The 19411-nt window shown below is 40.3% G+C and overlaps 1 protein-coding gene across 1 annotated transcript in view; it reads right to left on the bottom strand.

The window, feature by feature from the left end:
* adss1 (adenylosuccinate synthase 1) overlaps window positions 1-4494 on the bottom strand; it is a 55052-nt gene extending 50558 nt beyond the window's left edge. The window contains exon 1 of the mRNA XM_073039781.1: window positions 4248-4494. Coding sequence (XP_072895882.1) covers window positions 4248-4421 — 174 coding nt within the window. The 5' untranslated portion in view covers window positions 4422-4494. The remainder of the gene's footprint in view (window positions 1-4247) is intronic.
* Window positions 4495-19411: the final 14917 nt, after the last annotated feature.

Genomic DNA, 19411 nt, shown 5'->3' with positions numbered 1-19411 from the left:
GTCCATTATTAAAGATGAAATAGTGGCATATCTAGATAGCAGTGATAGGATTGGGCCGAGCCAGCATGGATTTACCAAGGGTAAATCATGCTTGACTAATCTATTGGAGTTTTTCGAGGATGTAACCAGGAAGTTAGAAGGGGGAGATCCAGTGAATGTAGTGTACCTCGATTTTCAGAAGGCATTTGATAAGGTCCCACATAGGAGATTGGTGGGTAAAATCAGAGCTCATGGCATTGGGGGGAAGATATTGACATGGATAGAAAACTGGTTGGCAGATAGAAAACAAAGGGTAACGGTGAATGAGTGTTTCTCGGAATGGCAAGTGGTGACTAGTGGGGTGCCACAGGGCTCGGTATTGGGACCACAGCTGTTTACGATTTACATCAATGATTTAGATGAAGGCATTGAGAATAACATCAGCAAGTTTGCTGATGATACTAAGCTGGGTGGCAGTGTGACATGTGATGAGGATGTTAGGAGAATTCAGGGTGACTTGGATAGGCTGAGTGAGTGGGCAGATACTTGGCAGATGACATTTAATGTGAATAAGTGTGAGGTTATCCACTTTGGGAGTAAGAACAGGAAGGCAGATTATTATCTGAACGGTGTAGAGTTAGGTAAGGGAGAAATACAAAGAGATTTGTCTTTACGCAGAGAGGTTAGAGAGACTGGGCTTGTACACGCTGGAATTAAGGAGATTGAGAGGGGATCTGATTGAAACATATAAGATTATTAAGGGATTGGACAAGATAGAGGCAGGAAATATGTTCCAGATGCTGGGAGAGTCTAGTACCAGAGGGCATGGTTTGAGAATAAGGGGTAGGTCATTTAGGACAAACTTCTTCTCCCAGAGAGTTGTGGGGGTCTGGAATGCACTGCCTCGGAAGGTAGTGGAGGCCAATTCTCTGAATGCTTTCAAGAAGGAGCTAGATAGGTATCTTATGGATAGGGGAATCAAGGGATATGGGGACAAGGCAGGAACCGGGTATTGATAGTAGATGATCAGCCATGATCTCAGAATGGCGGTGCAGGCTCGAAGGGCCGAATGGTCTACTTCTGCACCTATTGTCTATTGACTCAGGTCTCAAGGCTGTGGATGCTGTACTGGGTAAGGCAGCTGACATTGGTTTGCTTACCACTCAAGTGAATTTGGAGGATTTTGAAGATGGTGTGGTTTCATTTCTTCAGTGAAGTCTGTTGTAGGTAGTCTATGTTACAAAACTGCAAGGCAGAATCTACACAGGATTCTCTATCTTAACCCTATCAAATCTGGGAGAGAGAATCTTCTCTGCCTCCCCCTGCCACAAGACTGATATTGATGTGTGACTAGCTGCAGAAGGTGAAGGCCAACCACTCAGTTTATTGGTGCAGATGGCACGGAGATTCTGAAGCCCAAGCAAACTCTGGATGGCAAACAAGCTTGAAGGGGACGTAATGGATGAGGCTTGGGAGTAGCTGTTCTTGGCTGGCAGTGTAAACAAGCAGTGCCCTCAGAACCAACTTTAAATCCTATTGACAGATATGACAATAGGGCAAATGTCCGAATAGAATACGGTACTAGTTTATTGGGGCAGATCCTCAAGTTTTAAGTTACTTCCATGATCACTCAATACTGCAACTGGAATCCAAGCTTCATCTTCATGCCTAGTAAATGCATAAAGTTATGTAGTACATTTTTCAAATAATTGTTAGATTGTTCATGCTGCAATAATTAGAAATATTAATAAAATTAACACGCTGGACATTTTAAACGTGCACTTTTTTAATTTTAGGAAGTATATAATGAAGGGGGTCTAGTATTTATTTTGACTTTGGCTATGCAATAGTAAATCTCTGAAATTAAATGGCCCAGAACTTTGGGCTGTGGGCAAAGCAGGACTTTCCTCCCAATTGTTATGCCTTTGCTTCTAATTTTTTTAAAGTGAAAGTCTCCGCACAAATGTATGTTAAAAATCCTGGCATTTGGTCAGAAAAAAATGTGAGAGCTTATTGAATATCATAAATGTAACACATTGTATGAAAAAGAAAGATGAGGAAAGACATTAGAAGATTAGCAGTACAGGTAGAAGAGAAACAGATCTGGGACTCTTCATCAGAACGTAACAATTGATTAAAAGCTCCTAAATTTGTGCAACAATTTAGCATTTTGTAAATGTTACAAAACTGGCTTGCACACTGGTTTGACATATTTAGAGAAAGTCAAATTAAAATATGAAGCTAAATTTTGGGCAATCAGAAAAGATAAATAAACTTAATGAAAATATTGGAATATCTTACATTTTATTTGTCAAAAAAATGCCAGAACATTAAATGTTCTTCCAAATTAAGTTACTTCTCCAACATTCAACAAAAAAATCCACAGATAAGAAAATTGCTTTATCCAACTACTGAACAATTTCAATGCATAAGAATCTCTGCACTTAAAACTGAAAAATTACAGAATTTCTCCTTGGGAGCAGGAAAATTCTCCATTTGTCGAAAAAGTACTGAATTAAAATTGGCAAGATATAGAGTATTGAGGATGTAGATTATCCAAAATAAACAACAAAAATAAAATGTATTTTCTGAACTTTTATCTTTATCCATAAGAAGCCTAATGTTAGAGAAAATTGTTTAGTTCTAGCTTTACTAATGGCAGCATTAGCAGCTGCCTGTCATGTTAATTCTGATTAGGAATTCCTACTTCCAGTATTGTTTATTTCTAATGTTGATCTTACAAAACTATTGGGAACTTCTATTTTCTCTTGCTCCTGAAGCAGACTGCCCTCCAAGCAAAGTGAGTCGGAAAATGAAGGTAATGACAACCATTCAAGGAAATATAGGTTGCCAATCCATACATCCAAATTTCAATTGAAAAAACATGAGAATCTAGCACTCATCAACTGTAAATTGGCTGATACATACATGACCAAGTTTTTTCATGCAGCCCCCCCCCCCCCCCATGTTGCTTGCATGAATGAAAATGAATAAGCTCCATTATTTTAAACTGAGAATCTGGTCTTCCTCATAACTGGATGTCTTCATTAACACTATTTAGTTACACACACAAAATACTGTACAAGCATAATTTTGAATGAAACCTAGTTATTACACAAAAATGCTACATTATATTACACTTAAGCCATGTTTAAAGTTTTCCTCTGAAACAAAATAGTTTCTCCATAAAAGACACATTTGGATGAGTTTTAGCTAAAGGCAAAGTATTACCCATCCACAATTCCTGTGATAAGGAAACAACTGTGTTCAGAGGACAAAAGGAAAATTTCAAGCTGATTTTGGAAGTACTCCATGCAGTCTTTAATACATGAAATGCACTCCCAGAAAAGGTGAAGTTTTTGGCATAGCTTCAAAGAAAGTTGCATGTGATATATAACTGTCTTCCTTCATTACATCTATTAACTTGGAAAAAATACTTTTTATCAACTTGAATATACATTTCCACATTCCAAATAAAAAGCTTGCAGGTACTTATTCCAATGCAAAATATTTAATATGCAATGTATTTAACTTACAATTTATTGGATTTATATTTACATAAGAACATTTGATTGTACATTAAATTATATTTTGACACACGGATTATTTAATGCAGTGCTCATTTATTAGAGAACAGCACATTCTGTTCACTGAACTGTTGAAACTCTTACCGTAAAAATGTATTATCATATAGAAATAAAGATCACTCAGAACTCTTTGATCAAGTTTGTAGGTATAATAAAATGTGATCCTCTCAGCATTAGAACAATGCACTTAAATTTAGCCTAAATATTTAATGCAGTCCAATAGTTACTGCAGAACATATACCGGTTCACTGTTATGTTCAAAACTCCTGCAATAACTATCAGTTACAATTGCGTCAGAGGGCGATCGACCTTGCTTGAATCATAGGACACATTTTAACCAAACAAAATAAGCCTGCTATTTTTAGTTATGTTTGAAGTAGCATTTTATTGCTTGGACTCTTTAGTGTACAATGTCTAGCCTTTTCTCAAGACAGAGAGTCTTCTAACTAGGATTACCCAACTGGAAATGATACCTAGAATCACAGCTCCCCTAGACAGAATACCTATATGAAATCAAATGCACATGCTGCATGTCCTGATGTACTTAAATAAACATTTTGTAAATAGATTCTTTGGCAAAGTATGTTTGCAAAGCATGCATATTCTTCAATTCTTTCCACATCTGTTATCTGAGTTACAGGAATATGACGATACTGGCTGTCTCTCCCCGGCACAATTTACCTGACACCGGCACACAACGTCAGCATCGGTCGCAAGCAGATCGACGACCTTGCCCTTCCCTTCGTCGCCCCACTGCGCACCGAGGACCACCGTCACTTTGTTTTCTCCACTCCGGGCCCGCTTGCAACCCGTGTAACTTCTGTGGTCGCTGCCCCGACGGCTGGACTCACTCATGGTGCTCTCCGGGTCAGTGCGACACACGCACTGCTCGCCGCCGCTCCACGGGCGCGGGCTCGCGTCACCGCCACGCACGTGGCCGTGGGGCCTCGCCCCTCCTCCCGCGCCCTGACGTCACTGCTGGGAAAACCCAGCTGTCCGAAGTGGCGGCGAGTCGTCGTCGAAATTGAGGATTCGCACCTGAGCAACGGCATTTACTTCCATCCATATGAGCAGGTGCAGTGAAAAACATGAAGTCCCGATCGCAAATGTCGGCCGTTCACTTGCCCCCATAGATCCTCCAGCTCTTTCCTGTGTGGCCCCAGACTTCCAGCATCTAATTCAGACACCATTTTATGAATCTGTGGTGTTGCAGGTGTCGTGGAACCAGTGAAGATCAATGAAAGAACAAATCGGGATATGTCAGTAGACTTTGGGGTGAAGTACCTCAGATGTGCTGAGGAACAGCATTAGAATGTTCTATGGCAAAATTTGGCACCTCACCACATAAAGAAAATAGGGCACGAAGCCAAGAGCTTGTTCAAAAATAAACAATGGGAGAGGGCAGGATATCAAGGCTGAAGTAATAAAAGAGGGAATTTGGGCATTTAAGCAATGGAAAGTTGAAAATTACATATACTAATGATTGAATTGAAAAATTGGCCTTTAAGTCACAAATGATGCTATGCAGATAAGAAAAAAAGTTGAAAACTAGGATAATCATTTTAATGTAAAAATGTTGCAGACTGGAAGGCAATGAAAAACAATAAATGGTGTGAATTAGGATAGGTCTGCAGAGTTTTAGGTGAAGTTTACAGAATCTGAATCAGGTTTCATAACTGACATATGCCATGGAATTTGTTAACTTAGCTGCAAGAGTAGAATCAATACACAATAAATATAGAAAAAGGAATTACAGTTAGTGTATACGTAATTCTTAATATCTAATCCAATCTAATGTGTGTGCATGTGAGTGTGCGCATGTGTGTGTATAGAGGGTAAAGGACAGAAAATTGAGGGGACCATTGGAAAAGTTAATTACAAAGATAAAGATATAATAGAAAAGAGTGAAACAAAATACTACAGATGCTAGAATATGGAACAATCAACAAGATGCTGGAGGAACTCGTCAGATCAGCCAACATTGGTGCAAGGAAATAGCCAAGATGAAGGGTCTTGACCTTTATCACAGACTACCTATTTCTCTGCACAATGCTGTCTAACTTGTTCAGTTTCTCCAGCATATTGTTTGCTGTAATCTGATGAGCTGAGAAATAGACAGATGAATGATACAGAATCACAGAATCCTATGGTTTTTGACTACATGGTTGGTAGATATTTGGAGTTCTGACATTGAAAGGCAACGGGGCTCCAGTGACTTGGGAGGGTATCATTTCTGCTTTGGGTCTAACAGGCAATATGGCCACAGATTGTATTTGGACATAAACTGGGATTTCACAGTAAAGTGAAGGTTTAAGTTTCAGAGTTGCAGCTCAAACTCATTTCCAGTAGTTTCAAAGTAATTGTTTATGTTTCCTCATTCAACAGAACATAGTCTTCCATATATTTAAAAGTGATTGGTGTTGTATTAGTACTGGTGAAAATCAGTCTATCATTACAAAAATTATAAACTGATATATCTAGTATCTCTGGACATCTCAAAATCTGTAATGAGGGAAAGGGTAGGTCCCCCTCGAGGATTAGTGTGGAACTACTGGAAATGAACGAGGTCTTAAATGAATACTTTTCATTCATATTTACTGTGGAGAAGGACATGTAAGCTAGTGAGTTCAAAAACAGTGTTTTTCTGGAGCATATCAATGTAACAGAGGGGGTATTAAAGGTCTTGAAATGTATAAAGGTGGATAAATCTTTGAGTCCTGATCATGTGTATCCTGGAATGTCGTGGGGGGGGGGGCAAGGGGCTCTGGTAAAGGCTTATCCATCTTAATAGATTACAAGTAAAGCACTGCAAGACACAAGGAGAGCTAATGTTGTGCCTTTACTTAAGAAGGGCAGTAGGAACAAGTCAGTGAACTATAGGCTGATGAGAAAATTACTGGAAGGGATTCTGAGAGATGGGATTTATTTGCATTAAAAAAAAAAAGCAAATATTGACATAGCCTGCATGCCTTTGTGCATGGGAAAATATGTCATGAATTTGGTTGAGATCTTTTGAAGTGATAACTAAGAGAATTAGTAAAGTGGTTTATTATTGTCACATACACACAAATAGTGAAAAACTGCTTTGCATGCTATTCATACAGATAATTTTATTTCAATACTGGATTGAAGTAGTACAAGGTAAATCAATACCAGAATGCAAAATATAGTGTTACAGTTACAAAGAAAGTGCTGTGCTGGTGACAGTAAGGTGCAAAGCCATAACAAGGTAGACTGTGAAACCAAGCGTCCATCGTATCATATTAGGGAACCATTTAAGAGTCTTAAAACAACAGGACAGAAGCTGTTTTTGAGCCTGGTGGTACATGATTTCAGTTTTCTGTGTCTTCTGACTGATGGGGGGGTGTGGTGGGAGAAGAGAAAATGTCTAGGGTGGGTGGAGTCTTCGATTATATTGGCAGCATTACCAAGACACCAAAAAGTGTAGACAGAGTCTGTGATGTGCTGAGCTGTAGCACAACTCTTTGCAGTTTCTTGCAGGCATGGGCAGAGGAGTTGCCATACTAAGCCATTAAGTATCCAGATAGTATGCTTTCTATGGTACATTGATAAGAATTACTGAGGGTCAAAGGGGCCATGCCTGAGGCAGTAGAGACGTTGGTGAGCTTTCTTGGGTGTAGCATCTACAGCGTACCGTTTAGACAATAGACAATAGACAATAGGTGCAGGAGTAGGCCATTTGGCCCTTCTAGCCAGCACCGCCATTCACTGTGATCATGGCTGATCATACACAATCAGTACCCCGTTCCTGCCCTCTCCCCATATCCCTTGACCCCGCTATCTATAAGAGCTCTATCTAACGCTCTCTTGAATGCATCCAGAGACTTGGCCTCCACTGCCTACTGGGGCAGAGCATTCCACATATCCACCACTCTCTGGGTGAAAAAGTTTTTCCCCATCTCAGTTCTAAATGGCCTACCCCTTATTCTTAAACTGTGGCCTCTAGTTCTGGACTCATCCATCAGCGGGAACATGCTTCCTGCCTCCAGCGTGTCCAATCCCTTAATAATCTTATATGTCTCAATCAGATCCCCTCTCATCCTTCTAATTTCCAGTGTATACAAGCTCAGTTGCTCCAATCTTTCAACATATGACAGTCCCGCCATTCCGGGAATTAACCTTGTGAACCTACGCTGCACTCCCTCAATAGCAAGAATGTCCTTCCTCAAATTTGGAGACCAAAATTGCACACAATACTCTAGGTGGGGTCTCACCAGGGCCCTGTACAGCTGCAGAAGGACTTTTTTACTCCTATACTCAATTCCTCTTGTTATAAAGGCCAGCATGCCATTAGCTTTCTCCACTGCCTGCTGTACCTGCATGCTTGCTTTCATTGACTGATGTACAAGAACACCTAGATCTCGTTGTACTTCCCCTTTTCCTAACTTGACTCCATTTAGATAGTAATCTGCCTTCCTGTTCTTGCCACCAAAGTGGATAACCTCACATTTATCCACATTAAACTGCATCTGTCATATATTTGCCCACTCACCCAACCTGTCCCAGTCACCCTGCTTTCTCATTACATCTTCCTGACATTTCACACTGCCACCCAGCTTTGTGTCATCAGCAAATTTGCTAATGTTACTTTTAATCCCTTCATCTAAATCATTAATGTATATTGTAAACAGCTGCGGTCCCAGCACCGAACCTTGCGGTACCCCACTGGTCACAGCCTGTCATTCCGAAAGGGACCCGTTAATCGCTACTCTTTGTTTCCTGTCAGCCAGCCAATTTTCAATCCATGTCAGTACTCTGCCCCCAATACCATGTGCCCTAATTTTGCCCACTAATCTCCTATGTGGGACTTTATCAAAAGCTTTCTGGAAGTCCAGGTACACTACATCCACTGGCTCTCCCTTGTCCATTTTCATAGTTACATCCTCAAAAAACTCCAGAAGATTAGTCAAGCATGATTTTCCCTTCATAAATCCATGCTGACTCAGATTGATCCTTCTACTGCTATCCAAATGTGTTGTAATTTCATCTTTTATAATTGACTCCAGCATCTTTCCCACCACTGACGTCAGGCTAACCGGTCTATAATTCCCTGTTTTCTCTCTCCCTCCTTTCTTGAAAAGTGGGACAACATTGGCCACCCTCCAGTCAGCAGGAACTGTTCCTGAATCTATAGAACATTGGAAAATGATTACCAATGCGTCCACGATTTCTAGAGCCACCTCTTTAAGTACCCTGGGATGCAGACCATCAGGTCCCGGGGACTTATCAGCCTTCAGACTCAACAGACTATCCAACACCATTTCTTGCCTAATATAAATTTCCTTCAGTTCATCCTTTACCCTAGTTCCTTTGACCACTATTACATCAGGGAGATTGTTTATGTCTTCCCTAGTGAAGACAGATCCAAAGTACTTGTTCAACTCATCTGCCATTTCCTTGTTTCCCATAATAAATTCACCCTTTTCTGTCTTCAATGGTCCAATTTTGGTCTTAACTATTTTTTTGCTATTCACATACCTAAAGAAGCTTTTACTATCCTCGTTTATATTCTTGGCTAGTTTACCTTCGTACCTCATTTTTCCTTGGCGTATTGCCTTTTTTGTTATCTTCTGTTGCTCTTTAAAAGCTTCCCAGTCCTCTGGTTTCCCACTCATCTTTGCTATGTTATACTTCTCTTTTATTTTTATGCTGCCCTTTATAGCCCTTTACTAGTTTGGACTAGAACAGGCTACTGATGGAACTTGAAGCTCTCAACCCTCTTGACCACTGTACTATTGATGTAAACAGGAGTGTTTGCATCACTACCTTTCTGAATTCAATGACCAGCTTTTTTCATGACATTGATAGAAAGCTTATTGTCATAATGCCATGTCACGAGGTTCTCTATCTCTTTCCTGTGCTTCAATTCATCAGTATTTGAGATACAGCCCACTATGGTGGTGTAATTTGCAAACTTATAGAGTTAGAACAGAATCTGGCCCCACAGTTGTAAGTGTTCAGGCAGCCTTACAGGGCACCAGTATTGAGAATCATCATGGCAGAGGTGTTGCTGCCTATCAATTGATTGCAGTCTAATGGTAGAAAGTAAAGGAAACAGTTGCAAAGGGAGGTATTGATTTGTTGGTAGAGTGCAGAGGGTGGGTGTGGAGGACTGTTTTTCAAATTAGGGTCTTGTAATCAGTAGTGAGCTACAGTGATTAGCTTTAGGTCCTCTATTGTTTGTTATATGTATTAATGGTTTGGATGATGGTGGCATGATTAGCAAGTCTGCAGATGACACCAGAATTACTGGTATAATGGAAGATAAAGAAGCTTGTCTAAGGTTACAAAGGCATATTGATCAATTTGGAAAGTAGGCAAGGGAATGACAGAATACAAGGTAAATACAGGCACATGTGAAGTGACACACACAAAATGCTGGTGGAACTCAGCAGGCCAGGCAACATCTATAGGAAGAAGTACAGTCGACGTTTCGGCCGAGACCCTTCGTCAGGAACTGAAGACACGTGAAGTGATGTATTTTGGAAAGTTAAATCAGAGTATGATGGAAGAAGTGAGTGACAGGGCTCTGGGCATGTTGTTGAACAGTGAGACCTTGAGGTACATGTATATAGTTCCCTAAAAGTGGCAATGCAGGTAGACAAGGTGGTGAAGTGTATAGCATGCTTGCCTTCATCACTGAGGACATGAGCTGAAACACCATGTAATACCACATGACACCACTAGGAGTATTGTGTGCAGTTCCAATTGCCATGCTTCAGAAAATATTCACAAGGATGGAGGGCCTGGACTTGAGATCATGAAGATTAGATAGACTGAGCCTGTTTTCCATGGAGCAAAGGAGTCTGAATGGTGACATGATAGAAGTATGTAGACTTATGAATAGCAAAGACAGAGACATGGTAGGGACATTGAAAACTAGAGATCATAGGTTTAAGTGAGAGGGAGGAGGTTTAGAGATACTCTGAGGGGTAAATTTTACACACAAAGAGTAGTTGGTATCCGAAATGAACTTTCAGAGGAGGTGGCATACATTTTCAGAAAGAGTAACAACATTAAAGAGGCATATGGACAAGTACCTGAATGAGCAGAGCATAAAGGAATATGAAATTAATGTATAGATAGACATGGTGTGTGACTTAGTTATAATGGGCTAAAGGTCTTTACTCTGTGCTGTATGACGTTATGACTGTATGAACTATTTGTGGGTTTTATTGAAGTACAATGGTGCAATTTATCAATATATCAAATATCTCTACCAAGCCTCATACTGAAAAAACTGGACTTTGGAAGGTCAAGAAGGGACTTGACTGAAGCATATAAGATGACACGGTGAATGTGGAGAGAACTTTGAACTTAGGGTATGTCTATTTCAAATGAGGGGATGTTTTTTTTTTAGTGAATCATGAGTCTTTGGAACCCTCTTCCCTAAAGGGCAACAGAAATAGAAATGTGAGTGTTTTTGTGACAGAGGTGGTCAATTGATAAGCATAAAATGTTACTGTCCATAGGTGGGAATGTGGAGTTGAGTTGATCTTATTGAATGGCAGTGCTGGCTATAAGGGGCAGAACTGCTGACTTCTGCTCCTATTTTGTATGTTCATAAAAGATTTTGATATGAAGGGACTATAAATGTCTGAAGCAGCACAAGGTTTAAAAAATGCTTGGGGCCTTTCATAATTCTTCAGCAGGCTACAATTACAACAATTTCTAACCACTTGGTAAAGGCCAATAAAAAGAAGCACGGTGTAAGTGGAGGGGCCATTGTTGATGCAGAGTGTTAGAGTGGTCAGACTTTGGCTCAAAAGGCTTGGGCGAGCACAGGTTTAGGGGATTACAAACAGAAAATCTAAGTAGGTTTCTAGTAAGTTTTTTTTTGTCTATCAGTGCATGGCTAATTCAGTGAGAATGGGTTCAGGGTTAATAGTATGTTGAATAAACTCTCTTCAGGCTTCCAGCCGGGTATAGATATCAATTACATCCAATGTTACGATGACAAACTCTGCCACCTTCATCAGGGATGATGCCTGGGCATAACTAGTCCTGTGGTATTTATACCCTATCGCCATCCCTCACGATTGTTTAGTCCTCATCCAATCACATTTCTGTTCTCCCAACTTGTTTACTATCGAGTTCCAGTTCTTACTTACGGCGAGACCTTTATCTTTATTAAAATTCTTTTCCTCTAGTTTTATTTCAATGGTTTTCTTTACCAAGCAGTCCCAAAAGCCATTGGCGCGCTATAGTAGTTTTGTGAATGCAATGTTCTGCTACTGTCGATTTTTCCAGGTAACCCAAATGGATATACCTCCTGTGCTCCTTGATGCGGGTTTCCACTGCGCGTCCCATCTAGCTGATGTACACTGCTCCTCATTCACAAGGAATCCTGTAAATGCCATATGGGATGAAGGCCTACTTTCTAAAACTGGAGAAAATTTAAAACTGAGATGTGCAAAGGGACTTGGGTGTCCTTGTGCAGAATTCTATAAAGATTAACTTGCAGGTTGAGTTAGTGGTAAGGAAGGCAAATGTAATGTTAGCATTCATTTTGAAAGAACTAGAATATAAGAGCAAGGCTGTAATGCTGAGACTTTATAAGGCATTGGTCACACCACAGTTGAAGTATTGTGAGCAATTTTGGGCCCCTTATCTACGAAAAAATGTGCTGGCAATGGAAAGGATCCAGAGGAGATTCACGAGAATGATTCAGTGAATGAAAGAGTTAACTTATGAGGAGCATTTGATGGCTCTGGACCTGTTCTCGCTGGAGGTTAAAAGAATGAGGCGGGGATCTTATTGAAACATATCGAATATTGAAAGGCCTGGACATGGTGGATGTGGAGAGGATGTTTACTATAATGTGTGAGTCTAGGACCGGAGGGTGCAGCCTCAAAACAGAGGGACATCCATTTAGAACAAAAATGAGGTATGAAATTTAATATGAGATTTGACCAATTTTTCCAATGTGTTATTTTATTAAACCTTAATTGTCATTGGTTCAAATGTCTGAACTCTGTGTGTACAGAATTGTTGGACAGCAATGTTTCAAGATAGTAACAATCAAAGCAATTACTTGCACATTGTGCTTCATGGGATTGCTTTATATTTACATTTGTTGTGTTTTTGTGTTCTTCATGCCTATTGTTGTGTTCTTTATGCTGCATTGGATCCAGAGTAACTTTTGTTTCATTCTCCTTTATACTCTTGTACTGAAGGCACTAAATAAACAATAAACTATTTTAAATCTTAAGTAAGTTGTCATTACTTTTAAAAAAAGTAATAAATCATGTCTAGCAATGATGGCAACATCTGATAAAAATTAAAAATAATTAGACTAATTTCATGTGTTCATGTGTTTAAATGAGTAAAATTTTAGATAGTAGTGCCACCTAACTTGGAATTTGAGTTAGAACATAACACTGCAATATAAGAAAACCTTGGGTACCAGGCAGATAGGACTAAGTTTTGCAAATAAATTGAATAAACATGTTTTGCTGTGAAATAAAAATACACTAGAAATTTATGATGGAAAGAACATGTCAGAAGAAGCGTGACAAAAATAAACTGGACAGGAAGCAAATGGCATACTAGCAGAAAGTGCGTGCACAAGCAAGACCTTTAATAAATTATGCACAGAATTTTGGCTGGTACAGGAAGGGTTGTACTCCAGTCTAAGACTTCTACCATGTGTACTAAGAACTATGTAACTTTAAAAATTCTTCTCGTGAAGCTTGAAGCTTAGTATTTCAACTCTGTTGTACTCTAATTGATAACCACTTTGCCACTCCAACCTCCCAAACATCAGCCCTTTCCCTCAACCCAGCACTGGGATTTGGCATCAGGCCACTGGTGTTGAGGCAAACAGCCAAAGATTCATCATTTAACTTAGTCCTCCTGCCTGTGGAACATCAACAAGTGTTTGCAGGTCTCCCAGATAAAGTTAAAAATATTGATTACCAGGGCAGAACTGCACTCTGCATTGTGTATTTGCACTTTGCTTTCAATGACTATTCCAGGCTTGAAATCCAGCCTAAAATGATTCTGTTCTGCTTTCAGTTCATTGAAGTCAGCAATGCCCATGTGTTTTTACTTCATAAAGTATGCAAATAAAAATCTAACTTATTGGATTTTACTAGCAAGTAGCAATAAGAGAACAGTCAGCAAGATCATTTAAAGGAGTTAACACCAATCTGAACATAAATTTTTATTACTGATGTCCTCTGAGAATATCATCATTTGGGACCTAGAGCATGTAGAGATGGGTATGGATTTTACTCAGTCTATCTCTCATGCATTCTGTTAATTAGCAATTTAAGTAAAATAACTCTGAAGTGACCTTACTGTGCTGAGCATATGCTGTATGTTCATGCTTTACTTGGAAAAAGGGCAAGTAATCAAGATGAATTTCAGATTTTTAATGTCAAGTAAATAGCTAGGACATGACTTTACAGGCCAAACCGACAAGTTGAATTTTATTACTTCAAGTTGTGTAGACTAAGTGCTAGTTAAAAGCAGATACATAAAGGACTTTTAAGGAGATAGTGTTTTTTGCAATGTTTAATGCAGCCATACACAATATTATTATAGTATGTTTATTTAAATGTTATTAGTTGTCTTTCTATTAATATATGGAGTTAGAAATGAATGCAGATAATAATATAGAAGTTTTATCATATGACATTATTGCCTTTCACTTAGCTGCATATTTCAGTATCTATCAAAAACTGACTAGAGTTACTGTATATTTCTTTCAGACATTCTTAGTCAATCTTACAAAATTATTTAATTTTGCTTTCTGCCTATATTTTATAATCAATCATCACAGTTGAAGACCAAACAAGTTCTATTGGTTTCTGTTCCAGTTTTGAGTCTAATTGACACAATGACACAGTGGACACAATGGACAAGCAACCTGGAATGTGTTTGTCTTTGCTTAATTAAAAGAGGTTTGAGAATTGAATTGTCTCGGACCACCTTTCATGAGGGATATTGGACTGTCCCACAGAGTATTTTCTGTGCTTTTGCCACTCTCAGTACTTCTAAATGGAATAGTTTTGATTCATCAGTTGAAAAGGAATGGTGGATGGTAATCTGAGTTTAACCTGATACCATTAGATTTCATATGATCTGAAGTCACTGTTGAGGACTCGCAGTTCAGTTCCCTGCTAACTGTGAAACATTGTACCACCACTTCTGCCAGTTTTGTCCTGCTACTGGGAAGGACATGCATAGGGATGGAGATGATGGTGTCTGGGACAGTAAGGTAATAATTCTATGAGTTTGATTATGACTGTGTATGGTACGTCATGTTATAGTTTTTCGAGGTAGCTACCAGGAAAATGGATGAAGACAAGGATGTTGTCTACATGGTGTTACAAATGTGCCACAACTCTGAGGGGCCGAAGGGTACAAAGTAGCCCCCTCCTTTTTGAGAATCGCAAGATCGCTATTAATTCAGGTCTGGGGACCCAGGAAATGAGAGAGAGAATCCTCAAGGGTTTGGAATGTGTGTCCTGCCCTCAGCAAGACAAAGCCACGGATACCGGCCATTGTCTCTTGGAGACGGAATTGTGTATTGAGTACTGTACTATTCATTGAAGCCCTCAGGGAATGACCAGAGTGGGCTGGTTGAGGGATCGCATCATCCCAACCTGATTGATATCTGAGACCTCGTGAGTAAGGATAAAAGAGGGTCTGGGGAACAACCCCTTCAGACGCACCAGGAGAAACGCTAGAAATCTTGTGACAGCGTTTAATAGCGACATCCGGTGGGGGCCCGCGTGCGTCCTTTTCCATTTGCCAAGGAATTGGTGGGCCTTACCACGGAAGAACGGCTTTAGCTAAAAGGAGAAACCAACACCAACGGAACTCTGGAAGGATCGACATCATAAAAAGGAAAAGCTGGCAAGTTTAAAAAACTCTCATGACTCCAACCAAAGGCTGCAGCCTGAATGAACTTGAGTGACTTTTATATTTCCATCGGACAATACATTATCCCCTAGACAACGATAGAGCTTATTTCTTATTGATTATTATTATACCCGCACTTTTAGATTTAGTATTGACAACGTATATTATCTGTATGGTTGCATTGATATTATTTTAGTGTATTTTTACCAATAAATACTGTTAAAAATAGTAGCATCAGACTTCAATGGACCTCTCTATCTTTGCTGGTAAGTGACCCAGTTACGGGGTTCGTAACAATGGACTCTAGCAAGGCATTTGACAAGGTCCCACATGGGAGCTGGTCAAGGAGGTTCAGTCGCTCAGCATTCAGGATGAGGTAGTAAACTGTATTGCATGTTGGGAGAAGCCAGAGAGTGGTAGTAGAGGGTTGCCTCTCTGACTGAAGGCCTGTGACTAGTGGTGTGCCGCAGAGGTTAGTGCTGGGTCCTTTGTTGTTTGTCATCTATATCAATGATATGGATAATAATGTAGTTAACTGGATCAGCAAATTTGAGGATGACACCAAGATTGGGGGTCTAGTAGGCAGTGAGGAAGGCTATCATGGCTTGCAGAGGGTTCTGCATCAGCTGGAAAAATGGCTGAAAAATGGCAATGGAATTTAATGCAAACAAGTGTGAGATTTTGGACTTTAGGTTGGTCTTACATAGTTGATGGTAGGGTGCTGAGGAGTGTGAACAAAGGAATCTGGGAATATAGGTACATAATTTGTTGAAATTGGCGTCACAGGTAGATAGAGTCGTAAAGAAAGTTTTTGGCACATTGGCCTTCATAAATCAATGTATTGAGTACAGAAGATGAAATGTAATGTTGCAGTTGTATAAGACATTGACAAGGCCTAATTTGGAGTATTGTGTGCCGTTTTGGTCGCCTACCTACAGGGAAGATGTACACAAGGTTGAAAGAGTGCAGAGAAAATTTACAAGGATGTTGTTGGAATTGGAGGAGCTGAATTAAAAGGAAAGATTGAAGAGGTTAGAATGTAGAAGAGAGAGGAGATTTGATAGAGGTATACAAAATTATAAAGGATATAGATTGGGTACATGTAAGCAAGCTTTTTCCATTGAGGTTAAGTGGGACCACAACCAGAGGTCATGACTTAAGGGTGAATGCTGAAAAGTTTAAGGGGAACATGAGGGAAAACTTCTTCACTCAGAGGGTCATGAGAGTGTGGGATGAGCTGCCAGTGCACTTGGTGCATGTGAGCCTGATTTCAATGTTTAGGAGATAGGTACGTGGATAGTAGGGATATAGAAGGCTATGGTCCCGGTGCAGGTCATTGGGAATAGGCAGTTTAAATTGTTTTGGCATGGTCTAGATGGGCCAAAGGGCTGTTTCTGTGCTGTATTTCTCTGGAACTCTCTGAATGTATGTCAAGCTTTTGCTTGACTAATCTATGAGATACCTTATCCAATTTTGGCACAAGCCTACAGATGTTGGTAAGAAGAACCTAATAGGGCCAACAGAGCAGTTTTTGCCATGGTTGTTTCTGGTGCCTACTTCAAGTCTGGGTGATACATCCAGTTTTGTTTCTTTGTGGCTTTTTAGTGGTTTATTACAACCACAATTGTCTTGCTGGGCCAATTCAGAGGGCAGTTAAGAGTCAACTACATTACAGTGTATATGGAATCATGCGTACGCCAGACCATTAAGGAATAGCAAATATCAGTCTCAACAGGACCTTGCCCTAGGTATTGATATTATTAATCCAGTGATAATATCACCATGGTATCACCTCCCTGTTTTCTAGTAAGATGATGGTGTGCTCTGATGCAGTGAACTCTCTGGGTCCAAACAAAGGATGGTTGTTCATCCTTTCCATCTTTCACTGCTGGATGTTAAAACAACAGTTACTCAGGTTTATTCCACTAGTGAGTTGTTCAATAGCGGTGGAGCTGGACTTGTTATGTACCGTGTTGTGGCCTGCTTCAGCTACTCAAGAAAAAAGACAGTACAGGCAGTGTACGGAGGGTATAATCACAAGATGCTCTTGGAGATTGATAAAATAGAAAACTACGATTCCACTTCACTGCTTCTTTGGCGTGACCAACACTGAGGGAGCTAAGAGGCCTCATTTGCAATGCTGACCAGACCCTCATGCTTCAGGGTCGCCTGTTGCTGTCACCTGGGCAGGAGACACCGGAGTTGGCTGTGTGCCGGTAGATTTTGCACTGGGTTGTGGGTTGGCCCCTCCCATCTATGTTGCCCTCCAAAATTCACTCAGTGGAAGGCAAGCTGGTTTGTGTTCGTCTGAGGCTGTACTCGGGCAAGATGAGGACTGCTGCAGGTTTGTTCTTGCAGAAATGTGGCTCCAGGACAGCAACCATGTACCATCAATCTATGGGCCATGGCATTTAGGGACTTGAGCAATATGATGTTTTATATTAGATTTTTGTAACTGTATGTTTTCTGCTATTGTACTTACATGTGTTATATGTGCTGTATGCTGTGTGTGACTGTTAGTACTTGATCATGAAGTTTCTAGTTATAAGGACAGATTGGAGGGGCTGGGTTTATTCTGAGTGGAATATAAGAGGCTGAGGGATGACATTATGTGGAGATTTATAAAATTATGGAAGGCACACATAGGATATATAGTATTTTACCTAGGGTGGGGGAATCCAGAACTAGAAGGCATAGATTTAAGGTTAGAGGGGAGAAACATAATGGCAATCAGAATGTTAAATATTTTACATAGAGGATGATAGGAAGATATGAGAATGATTCCAAGAATGAAAGGGTTAATGTATTAGAAGTGCTTGATGGCACTGGCCCTGTACTCGCTGGAGTTTAGTTGACTGAGGGGATCTCATTGAAACCTATAAGATATTGAAAGGTCTGGATGGTGTGGATGTGGGGAGGAAGTTTCCATAGTGGATCAGTCTAGGAACAGAGGGCACAGCCTCAGAATAGAGGGGTGTCCATTTACAGCAGAGGAGGAATTTCTTTAGCCAGAGAGTAGTGAATTTGTGGAACTCAGTGCGACAGAAGGCTGTGGAGGCTAAGTCATTGAGTATATTTAAAGCGGAAGTTCTTCAGGACGTCAAAGGTTACAGGGAGAAGGCACCAGAATAGAATTGAGAGGGATAATAAATCAGCAATGATGGAATGGTGGAGCAGACTTGATGGGGCAAATGACCTAATTCTGCTCCTATGTCTTATGGTTTGTTTGGAGTTAGTAGAGACAAATACAATCACGACTTTTGGGAGATAATTGGACAGGTATTTGAATAGAAAAGATCTAGAGGACTCAGGCCTAACATAGGCAAATAGGGTTAGTCTACATAGCTATTGTGGTTGGTATGGATGAGGTAGCCCAGAAGGCCTGATTTCTCAGCTGTATAAGGAGAAACTATCTATGGTACTGTTCTATAGATTCATGAGGTTCTAAATCTGAGAAATATGTAATATGTGCTACTTTCTTTGGAAGATTGATGTGAGGGTTCTACAGTTATTCAGTCTGGGTGATTTCAGTTGACTGGAAGATCAACCCTACTGGGCACACACTCCCTAACACACCCATAGCCATCACTACAGATGCTCAGACTACCCTGTGGGTGCTGTGCATGAACAGTTGGTTGAAAGCATGTGGCAGTCGCTTGCCAGCAGCTCCGTCCCTCGAAAGGAAGTACAGATGTTTGACCATGAGCTTCTCAGTCTCTAGCTAGCTGTCAAGCAGCAGCAGCAGTACTTTCAAGCAGCAGTAAAGGGCCTGCAGTTGGCTGACATTAAATTTGGGGATGCTGGGTGATGTGATGTCTCAGCCAGTCACCCTTACCCTATAGTGCCAGCAAATTGGAGGCTGACTGCTTTTAACTCCATACATGGTCTCTCACATCCTGGCCAGAAGGCGTCACAGAAATTGATTGCAATAGAGTTTTTGTGTAGCACAGCCT

The sequence above is a fragment of the Hemitrygon akajei genome, chromosome 3, assembly GCF_048418815.1.
Source record: "Hemitrygon akajei chromosome 3, sHemAka1.3, whole genome shotgun sequence".
In the NCBI taxonomy this organism is placed as follows: Eukaryota; Metazoa; Chordata; class Chondrichthyes; order Myliobatiformes; family Dasyatidae; genus Hemitrygon; species Hemitrygon akajei.
The sequence above is the reverse complement of the archived record's forward strand: the minus strand, read 5'-3'. Positions and strand labels throughout refer to the sequence as shown.